General features: G+C 37.1%; 1 protein-coding gene across 8 annotated transcripts in view; it reads right to left on the minus strand.

Moving 5' to 3' along the window:
- Nucleotides 1–7,314: 7,314 nt before the first annotated feature.
- COBLL1 (cordon-bleu WH2 repeat protein like 1) overlaps nucleotides 7,315–12,033 on the minus strand; it is a 90,725-nt gene continuing 86,006 nt past the window's right edge. For all 8 annotated transcript variants that reach the window (XM_064514865.1, XM_064514866.1, XM_064514863.1 and 5 more), the window contains 2 exons: nucleotides 10,824–11,006; nucleotides 7,315–8,853 (listed from right to left, as the gene is read on the minus strand). In XM_064514865.1, the coding sequence (XP_064370935.1) occupies nucleotides 8,767–8,853; nucleotides 10,824–11,006 (270 nt within the window). In that variant the 3' untranslated portion in view covers nucleotides 7,315–8,766. The remainder of the gene's footprint in view (nucleotides 8,854–10,823; nucleotides 11,007–12,033) is intronic.

Raw genomic sequence — 12,033 nt, forward strand, 5'->3', positions numbered from 1 at the left:
TTCCCGTGTTTCTCCCAGTTCTCTACAATCTAAAAAAGAAATCATGTGGGATCCACTTCTTTAGTCTCTGCCTTACCTCTTCATGTTACTGAGGTGCTCAAGTTCAGAACTGCAGCAGCTTGGCACACCATAGGGCCTTGCTTGGTAAATGCACTTTGTAACTGCAAGCGTCCACTGATGTGATGCGTGCTTGTGTGGCCAAATACACTTCGTCTTGCAGAACACAAGTGTTTAATTGATGTTTAGCATTTAAAAAAATGCAATAGCTTCTGTTGATGGCATCCATCATGCTCTTTAACCAAGGTGACCAGTTGCAGCCCTCTCTGTTCCTATCCCCATCTCCCTGGTAGCTTGAGTGTTTCATTTAGAAAACTGCAGTCAGCTTAACTATTTTAAGGAAGATCATTCATTGTGTTTATGTTAAATCAGAAATATTTAAATGCTTAAACAACTGCGAAATAAATTTTTTTGTGCTCATCTCGTCCTTGCTTTACGAGTTCAAACAAGCATGGCTATAACTAACCATCATATCCTAGTTCTTGCTCAGGATCACAGAGAAAAAAATGAGTAAACAAACACAGGGAGAGACACACAGGGAATTTCATAATCCCCCCAGCTGTAAGCCCTATAGTAGTTTATTTACTATAATAGATTTTGAAATTAGAAATATATTAACCACTGATAAGTACACTAGTGGTTAATGTACACTAGTACTAATACACTAAGTATGCTAGTACTTGCAAATAGCCACGGATTGGCCAGCTTTATTCTTCAACAGCTGCTGCATCTGCAGGTTCTGTTGCACTGTGGACTTAGTTCTCCCCCTCCCTGAGTTGATTGTATTCATTTTGGCACATTTTTATGGCTAGGGATGTTCCCTATCAAGATTCCCATTTTGTAACTATTTTGTCACTTGTGAAAACTATCTACTTGTATCTACCATACTTGTACTTACTGTTTACTTTTACTCCATTTCCAGTAGTTTATACAAACACTTAAACACAGTGGCATCAAAGCCACATACTGAAAAACTGGAGAGGCATATGCACTTGCAGAGCTGTGCACAGAATCGCTCCCTAAGTACTTTCATAAGCAAGGACTAATAAAATGGCCTAGAAATAGCATACAATTCTGAAATGATTCATCAGTGTGAGATCATTTAAAGATGCTTTGATTATAAATACAAAATAAAAGGAAGCAATTGCCTGACTAAAAATGGACTTATTTTCAAATATATCTACAAATAGCAAGATGAGGAACACTGAAAGAACCTATACAATAAGAAAAAAGTACCTATCCATACTATGCCCGTGTGTGTGTGCACGCGCACATGCGTGTGTGAACTTTTATATATACACACACACACACACACACACACACACACACATTTATAAAAACAAAAATTTCTTTCTCTTCTCTAATACTTCCCATCTACTAGAATTTCTCCCTATCATTGCTTTGGCTATTTGTTTCTCCACTTACTTTGGCTTAAAACTTGTATTTGTTTTCTATGTTTATGTTAGGTTGTCTACTTTCTGAATTACTGATGTGTACTGCTCACCTATTGCACATACCTCAGGTACTTTACTGAGTGACCTGGGACAGCAAACACAGCTGCTGAGCTATCAAAAATGTTTATGAAATTCTCACTCTTGACAATAGCTTTAAGTCTGTTAAGCGACTGGCTGCATTGAGTTCCCCCTAGCTATAGTTATTCCGGCTATGATGGTATCAAATATAATGGGCTGAACAAGGTCAGTCCTGCCTAGTACTCCAAGGGAAGACTTGAAACTAAACAAGTATCACTGCTTTCCAGGTGGTCCAGGAGAGGGTGCTGGGTTATTTGTAGCTGACATTTTGCTTTTTGAATTACTCTGTTACAGATTGGTAACAGTACTAGATAATCCAGCTGCATTAAAGGCCAACTTCTGCCCTCCCTCTCCCAACCCTGGACAGAAAAGCAGGACTAACAGCTCTGTTCAGTCGCTAGACAAGATATTTCTGTAGAGGAGAAGGTATCGGCTCTCCAGCCATACTGTATTCTAAGTGATTATATTCTCCATTCCCAACTTTCCTTTGGCATTTGCAAAAGGCCATTCTACACCGCTTATGTATCTGAGTGAAATGTGCAAAACAATTATCCACAAACACACTTCAGTTTCAGTACTTCAAATGATTTGAACCCCTATTTGAACAAAAATTTCTGTCAGCCAGTAGACTTCTTCAAAGTACTCACATAAAGATGAAACATCAAGTTCACTACTTATGATATATCACTAAATTCTGTGTCCCCCTCCCCTCCATCACTTCTGTATCAGCTTACTTCAGAATTAATGAGTTTTCTGATATAGGAAGTACATTTTTTTTTTCTATTCTTTCTTGTAAAAGTTTGGGTATCTGATATCCACATGAAAATAAAATAACATTGTGACCATCCTGCATTATGCAATGGTAATAATATAAACTCCTACAGTTAGCTCTGTGTCCTGCCTGTAATTTGTGATCAAGTTAAATCTCATTTCACATACAGAATTTAAATAATGACTAATGCTATGTCTTTATGGGGAGTTGATTCAGTGATTAAATTATCCTCTGTTTCATATTAGTAACATTGACTTCGGCATGCAAGTTAGAGTAGCACCGACTCTCCCATTAGTGTCCACAGCACACAATGTTCTCATTCATAAATCAAAGCAGGCTTAAATTTGCATCTTAGGAATGACCAGAGACAGTTGTGAAGGAGCCATGATGCTACTGAAACAGGATCAGCTTAATATTTCAAGAATCACTGACACATTAGACATCCTCAGGTGCTGTTCTAGTTCATTTGGCAAGGCAATGTGTCTAATCAAAGCCACTGTATACCTTAAGTGACAGTATTTCATTAATGAATAAAAGTGATTAGGTCCACCTAATTATGTGCTGTTAAACATTTGGAGATCTTTCACACTTACAGATGTTAAAACACCTTAAAAATTACACATTTGTTCAACATTTAAATTCAATATGAAATTCAGATATGAAAAAAAAATCCAGACAGAGACTTAAATTATAAAAGGGGCAGTGCCCCATTGCTTTGACATTCTCCGATCATGGCAAAAGTAGCAGCAGAACCCTACACTGACAACTGCTCTCTATTTTTAAGTTTAATTCAAAACTTTCCTTTTTTGAAGACTGAGGGAATATTTAATGAGCATTTCTGAGCATGCTAGATTTTCTTTTCCACAGTAAATTGAGATTTAGGAGACTTACAGACTTATAGTTTGCATAATCTGATGCAATTAGTTACCACAGCTGCAGAAAAATGCAGAAAAATTGTAAGATTAAATCAGAGTTTGATACCTATGTAAATACTTCTGAATTTTCCATATGGTGACTATCTCGATCTTTTGTCACCAGATACTAAGCAAGTATGATCTTTAATTCATATGTAGCACCTTGCTAGGTATAGTGTGAAGAATCCTGCCATTCCAGTCAATCAAAATAAGGATTAAGGCTCTCAATTTTAGACATTCAAGATTATTCTCTCAAAGGGAAGGAATAAGGGAATGGTCCATCAGCAAGCTGCTCTTTTTCCTGGAGGAGTTCAGTTGTATTTATCTTCAAAGCTTCCCCCACCCTGACTTCCCGCTCTTGATACACATCTACCTTTTACTGAGAAAGTCAGTTGGGTCGCTATTAATAACAAAACAACCCCTTCTTACGTTCCGTAAGACTAGACTATATTCTTCAGAAACACCTAGTCTTCACTCTTCCACTTCCTAGAAAGTGCATTTTATCAGCTGCCCTAGGGAGTGTTCTAAAGCCTAAGGAGGAATCCAAAAATTAGCTTGCCACTGCACCCCTAACCTCCCGTTTTAAGCACTGTTTGGGAATGCCCCTGCACTGAGCAGGGGACTAACACATAGGAAATCACCAAACAGATCATTTGTTGAAAGGGAAGACAGTTGTTCTTCTCATGCAGCAGGTGATATCTACAAAAGGGCTCCTAAAAATACATTCATTATACAATCACTAACTGTAACTAGTAAATGTCACTAGTGTACATGTATAATCACACTGGCTGTTGTCTTGTGTTACTGTCACAAGACAGTTCGCAGAATCTGGGAAGCTCACAAAGGAACTAGCAACTTGCATCCAAATCCAACTTTGACACAAGGAGGGGTGACTCCTTTGTCATTGGAGTTTTATCTATTTCCATTAGAGATGACACAGTCCTTGTTATTTCCTGGGCCCAAGTTATACATACACCGTTGCTCTGAAATAACAATTACCAAATAGATGCAGTTAAAATTTCCTAGGAGTTTCAGTGACCTTTTTCTTTTCAGGTACTTCTTCACCCTTTCCCAACAGATTCTCTTTCAGTGCCCTGACATTAGCAAACATAGAAAAATGCCTGTCCTGCACATAACCGTATTTTCATCATTGCACTGTTAACATGAATGGGGATCACAAGATACCAGGCTTTCAGAGTTATGCTGTTAGCTTCTGGCTCGTACCCACACGTTCACAAACTGTACAGTATTTGTAGAGCTCTGGAGTCAAAACAGCATGAAACACAAAAAGGGGAGGGAGGGGGAGCAGCACGGCCTGTCATTAGCAGCTGATAAAGAGTGCCAAACTCATTACAGATCTTCCATGGGGAAGGAAATATTCCTTGACTGATGCTTTTACTGTAGAAGATTCTTCCTTAATGCATTAAAATGGGGAGGAGGAGAACTACCCTTGCTTATCCCCACAGAAGCTGTGATTCCCCAGAAGATCAAAGACAGACTTCCTCTTTTTTTGCCCTCTACCTCGATCTCCAACCTTCCCCCCCACCCCCCACTTAATTTCATTCTCTTAGGTAGCTTGAATAACTTATGAATAACTCCATTAACAGTTCTAATGGCCTTTCCTGGGTGGTGGGAAGCGTTCCTCTGCTCCAGTTGCGCTTGAACACTCTCTTGGCTCAACCCTACATTGATTAGTTCAGCCTGGTTCTCAATCTACTTTTCTCAGTTCAGTGCAATACCACAGTTCTCTTGAGTGCTGAAGACTGAATTTAATCTAGCATATCCAAAATCAGAGATTAAAATTGGACAACTGATCAATGGATCATCAAAGCCTGATTATTTTCATTAACTTTGTATGGGGTATTAAAGAGGTTCAAAAACTGCTTTTAAATTCCAAATTTAGATGTTATGTGATAGCATAACTAAGCAGCTCCCACTGAAAATGTTTGCCTTGGTGGGTAACAAGTGCCTATACAAACTTAAAATCAAAAGCACTAGCTGGTCTCATGTTACATTCTCATTCTTTACCTATTACTTGTGATCCCATACTTCTTGGTCCATATCCCTTCTTTTCATGTCTGGTGATCTTCTTTGCTCTAACAGATCTTGAACTACAGGGCACAAATCACAAGTAGTTGAGAAATTAAACTGAACGTGACACTGAAGAGACATGAGCAAACTCTGCAAGGCTGCAAATGTCTGCAATCCAAAGTGCAGAAATATGAAGAGGAAAACTGGCCCTGTTACTACAGGCCTGTGAAGAGGACTACTGAGGCCAGTGAAGGACTCCCCCCACACTGATTGGGAGCAATTGGGAAATTAAACTAGGGCACAGATTACTATATATATTTCCTAAAACTCAGACATCCAGTGGTTTAATATCTTTTAACTTCAGGTATGAGAGTTCTTGCCTTGGCCTCAAAACCTATGATCATAACTGATTTTCAGATATTCTCTGGTGATGAATGAAGCTCTCCCAGCAAAACTGCTTCCCTTCTCCAGGTGTATCTGTAGTCCCTATTTTATTCTTCTGCAGAATGAATTAAAGGGATATCATCTGTAATTACTAAAGAGTTCATTTTTAGCATCCCAGACATTTTCCCAACCATCCCTTACTTACGGGAGTCAGAAGTGGACCAAGATCCCACTGCACTACACAAGTATCTGCTGTTTCTTCCAAGAACTCTTAATGATCTGAGTCACAGTGCACCTATATTAGTGTCTGCTCACCATCCTGGCTTTCCTTCCCCAAACACTTTGACTGTTGCTGCGAAGCACCAAGATCATATGTGGCGTGGCATAAATAGTGGCTTTCTGTTGGAAGGCACTGGTAGCACAGGTTGCCCAAACTGCAAGTATTCTTTGGCAAGAAAAGTCTCTTTCCCCGCACTTAAGGCATCCACAACAAAAAGTTACTGCTGTCTAACTGGGGCTTGCAGGTACTAGAACAACTGATACATTACTTGAGCGAAAATGTTTTCTTGCTTAAACAATGAATAAACATGTCAAGTTCATCACCAAGAGTTTTGCTGGTAGAATTTAATACAAGAGTATTAGGAGAAATGAGTCATTAGATATGTAACAGCAAGATTTTAAAATGTCTTATACACACACATTGGAAGAAGGGGGCAAAGAAAGTTTTGCTAAACAATACTGCCAGCTAGTAACAAAAAATCCCAGTTAACAATTTCACAGTACTATTGTGTGTAGGTATTTCAGTTAAGTATCAAGCAAGTTCAATTACAAAGACAAGAGACCCTAAAATTAAAGCAAAATGTTTGTGGTTTGAATCTCTGTTACATAACATGGTATTTTGCCCTTAGGAGTACACATAAAAGGGCAATGTACTTTTAACATATGGGACTAAGAAATATACAGCAGTTTAGTTTGTAGTCAAAGCCAAAGAAAACAACAACTAAGCAAGGTTATTTGATCTTTCCCCCAGCCCAGAATAATCTGATTCCACAGGTCCAACTGAAATAGAAAATCTCATGTAATCTTGTATCACCATGCATGGAGATTAAATTATAGTTGTGTGAAAAAACTTTAGTTGTCTTTGGCAGAAAATACAAAGGTCTGAAAACAAGCACATAACCCCCTCCCACCCAAAGTGCAAACAAGGGAGTCCTCCAGCAGTGCAACCTCTCTGTGACAGTCATAGATCAGTATATTGTACAGTAATGTTTGAAACGTGGGATTCCAATATCACAATGATCACTGACATTTTTATTTCTTAAATTGCTGGGAGAGAGTTCTAATTTTCAAATTTGTCTCTCAAGACACAGTGAAACCTAGAAAAACTAAGACCCAGTAGGGAAAAAGAAAAGTATCTACCTCTTCTACCTCACCATTTTTCAAGTGACGGATGAAGCATTCTTTTGCAATCAGACCCTGAAACAGACCTTCTGAACTACCACGCGGGTTTTTTGTTCCCTTTTGGAATTAGCCCTTGATTGGAAGAAAGAACTGGGAGAAGGAAGCAGTAATATACATTTATAGGGGACTAAGCTATAGAAGACAAACCATGAGAGAACAGCAATGTGTGAACAAATGTTCATCAGCTGTATTTATGAATTTTTATTTACTAGGACATTCTTGGAAGGGTTTCATCATTAAATTAACACTGTTTTACTTGTAATCAATAATCCACTCTGTGCTAGAAAAGTAATATAGGCTTTTTCAGATTATTGCACAAAAAATGGCAGCAAACCATTAATAACCCTTTGAAAAGCACAATTATAAATCAGTTTCTGAAACTGAGTTACAGAATGTCTCTATAATACAAAATAAATATAGTGTTAAGGAATAAAAACTAATACAATTACTTTTATTTAAATCAAGTCCAACAAGAAAATGTTTTAATTTGGCAAAACCCCCCACATTTGCTGCACGTATCTACAATCTAGCTATTTCATCATGACTGTGATCACATTTCCACCCCCTCCCCAAAATGTATTATCTTGACAAGAAATGCAAAACAGAAAATATAACACAAAGCATTTTCTTTTTATGTATGCTCCCATTATTGTATCTAACGCTTAATTTATAAATAGAGGCTCTCAGATACAAGTATGCATTATAATTCTCTTATTGTGCTGTTTAAAGATTAAAATACTTTACACAAAAAGTCCAAAGCAGTTCATTCTTTAGTCATACTTCCAGTGAAAACTTTTTCTTCTATTTCATTAAGTATCAAAACCGGAATTTGCGTTTTATCAGTAAGTGACTATAAGCTGATGACTATTTTAAAATATATCTAGTTCATGAAAGATATTGCTTATCTGAATACTAGGTTAATGCTATATACAGGTACTCAAAGAGCAGACGAGAAAAGTCATGTAGTGCTACTGTTAAGAAACATTTTTAAGTAGTACAAAATTTTCCAATAATTTATGTCCTGATTTTTTTTGTGCTACCAGGAAAAACATAAAGATTAAAAATCAAAATACTTATCCCAACTACTTCAGCTGAAGGAACAAAAACAAATATCCATTTTTTAAGAGAAGCAAAAATATTGAATATAATTAGGATTTTCTACTAATTACAAATTTAATTTAACAAAATAACATGGAGGCAACATTTGGTAGATTTAAATTCATACAATCTGTTGAAGTATTACACAATTACAAAATTACTGATCTAAAATTCTTAAAGAAATCTGTATTTTCAGCATACTGCTACATATTGTTCAGTCTTGAAGGCTGAAATTAACAATTTTTTATTCTCATTCCAACACAAGTGAAGCTCATTTGCACCTTCTCTTAAACCTTTTTAGCAGCATTGTCAGCTTTATAAAGAGAAAAAGGCAAAATATTACCATAATTTATATAATCTAATAATCTTTCCTGGGCAAAGGACCCAGCATGAAATTCCTATACCAATTGACAAAAATATATTAACATCTACTTGCATTTACAGTTTCAATAATTTGTAGTTAGTATTGAGTTGGCCTATGAAGCAGTAGTAAAGTGCAAAATATTTGGTATAATATCTAGTGATTAGCTTTTGTTTCTGTAGAATACAAATGAGTAAGCCTGGCTCTTCCATTGACAGATATAGTGTTTGATGGAGGACCAACCTGGAGGCAAGGGAAAAAGGAAGAAAAAAAATTACAAGAAATAATATTAACATAACTTTTAAGACTCTTCACTCTGTAGTATGTTGCACAATATTAGCTCATGAAAACAGAAATACTGTTACTTCAGTTAGCATGTTCTTCTCACCCCAAAGAGCTCGGAGATGATTTCAGAACAAAGTACATATGCTACGAAGCAGAAACATATGGAATTATTTAAAAACACATTTATCCTATCTAAAAATTCAATGCCTAACTATTCAATAAATGCATAATTTTTCAAACAGGTCTGAGGATGGACTCAACTAAAAGAAATACCTGAAAAACTCTCACTCCAAACAAACTCTTTTTATTAAATACTGAATAGAACTGATTTCTAACATAAAATCTTCCAAAATTCATTTATGACACTGAAATGTTTCTTTTACCAGGAGATAACTGTAACTTTTAGGATAGATACAAGAACCTGATTTTCAAGAGGGCTGCATAAACCAACAAATCCAAAGAGAGTCAGTGGCAGCTCTGGATGTTCCATAGCCATGAGAACCACATACCACAGCACAGTTTACTAATTACAATGAAAATATTCTGAAGAGAAAAATGGTCAAAAAGAAACCTCACTTGACCCATTTTAGGTTAGCAATTATTGAAGGCCTTATTCAACAAAAAAGATTCACAACACAAAAGACCACAAATCTTGGCACTGCATACTGACAACTTATTAATTAAAACAAGGGGGGAAAAAAAAAGGATTTGGCTAGTGATGCTAGCATTTGTCTTTTGTTTTGAATGCTTCCCTCACAGAGGTGAAAGAATGGAGAATACAGTGAGACATAAAAAGAGGAGAGACAAGTGAGCACCTACAGCTCAACACCTACTTGAGCATGCCTGTAACCTTTCTGGGGGGTGGTACAGGAAGGATGGCAGGCCTAGAAGTCTCAGAGAGGCTGTTGCACTGCTGCACTGAAACAAAACCCTACATATTTGAAGCAGACTGACTAATACCAAAACGTACTAAGATCTGAATGTCCACTAGAGAGATTTTGACCCTAAAGAATCAAAGGCTTCCATAAAAAAACCAAAAACCCCGACAGAAAACCCCCACCCATGCACAAGATCACACAGCATTTGTTTTTTCAAGCTGTAGGTGGGAAAGGGAAGAGAAACAAAAAATACTGGATTTCTTTAACTTTCTACAATAAGAATTTTTTCCTCACTACAGAATGTAAAATACTAACGCTGGGGTCAGGAAAGCTGTGTGTGAGACTATCATTCAACTGCCTGGTTATAAATTTAAAGTAATATAATTTTTTTTTTTAATGTGCAATATTCTACCCAATGAAAGAAGTACAAGTGAATTTTAGGAGAAAGAAAAAAAACATTCAAGCAATACTTTTTTACCTAAGAAGGTGGAGGAAGAAAGTATACAGAACCACCTAACCAGGACTGTTGACAAAACATTGAGAAATCTCCTACTAAAGATACCAAACAGCAGCAGTACGTTTAAGAAGAACTAAGGGCTTTATACAGTCTAGTAACTACAAAAAAAAAAAAAAAAAAAAAAAAAAAAATCTACCTTCGAAACTTATGTTACCTGCCAGCAAAAGGCTGCAGCTGATTCAGGTCTTACTAGGATGCAGCTGTCCAGCATGAGGCTAAAACCACACCACTTCAAATCATATAAGGATGGAAGAAATACTTAATTGATGACTTACAGGTATCAAACACATTTCAGGAAGATTTCCAATTTGATTTGTATTGTTTGAAGATATGGACATACCAATCTTTTCATGTGCATTTACTGAGTTTCTTTGCAAAACTGAACTCTCTTCCCTACCTCCCTTCCCATTGTTAAGACACCTCCTTCTAGTGCTTTATGCAAAGGCTGACTGCTTTTAATGTCAGGCATTAATTGGGTAAGTTTGAAGGAAGGACTGAGAGTTCATTGTTATGGTGCAATGATGAAAACTCACCCTTTTCAATTTGGCAGCAGCTTCTCCAGAACGAATTGCAGCCAGCAAGCTCTGGTGGATCTGTTCTGGGTCAGAGCGCTGGAACATCATCGCACTTTGTCTCTTGGTGACAGAGGGTGGGTGGTCAGCTGAAGCACCTGACTGCACCTGGCTCGACTGCTCACTATTCACACAGCTGCTTTTCTATTAAGAGAAGAAGGGAAGAAAAAAGAAAAAAAGAAGAAAAACCCTTTAATCTGAATTAGTCACAAATGGAAAACTAAATCAACCTGGCAAGAAGCTGCATATCAAACTGTGCCACCATTCTCGTGTTTGCTTCATTCGAGATTTCAGAGATCAGCCACATTTCTACTATAGCTCTGGAAACTGTAATTTGCCTACAACACTTAAAATAAACAAATAGCTCAAATATAAGCATATTAGACACCACACTATAGCATATTTAAATATTCTTTGAGCACTGAAGTAGCCAAAGAATTAATTATAACATATTCCCAGACAAAACTACTCATAGCCCCAACATGAGCTAGGATTTCCTTTTTCTACCATTTTTTTCACTATGCATTCCTCTAAGAATCTAAATTTGACATCCAAACCTTATCCAGGAAGAGCCACCCTGGGAAGTTCAGCAGTGCATCTGAGCCACAAGCAGAGGGAGTGCCAGGCATTATAGTATTCTCAATCTACTGAACAGAGATTAGCATCTAACTTCTATGCCTAAACAAAGTGGACATTATAAAAAATACGAAATTTGGGACAGTACTGCCTCTTGCCTTCTAAGCTCAGAATCCTGTAATACTGCTGATTTGTACAGAACATGCAAGGCAGCCAGCAGACTTAGGCTCATCTATACTTCACAGAATTTGTGGATACGTCATTTTTTTCCTTGTGAACATGTAGTTTATACCAGTTAGAAAGCAGCTGTGCCAGAATACCTTAGAACAGTTCTCTGAACGAGAACACTGAATATCTGTTGTTGGTATATCTGCATCTGCACATTTGCAACACTGATACGCTAGCTGATTATTACAATTTTTTAAAAGCTTCTCACTTAGATAATCATGCCAGCAAAATCTTAATACACCCAGTTTAAACTTCCTTATGTCATGATTACTTTGAAGCCAAACTGTTCACATTACTCACAGAATTAAATCTGAGATACAACCAATACACAGAACTAGAAAGAACAAATCTTGAGCACTCTGAACAT

Source organism: Dromaius novaehollandiae, chromosome 7 (assembly GCF_036370855.1).
Source record: "Dromaius novaehollandiae isolate bDroNov1 chromosome 7, bDroNov1.hap1, whole genome shotgun sequence".
In the NCBI taxonomy this organism is placed as follows: Eukaryota; Metazoa; Chordata; class Aves; order Casuariiformes; family Dromaiidae; genus Dromaius; species Dromaius novaehollandiae.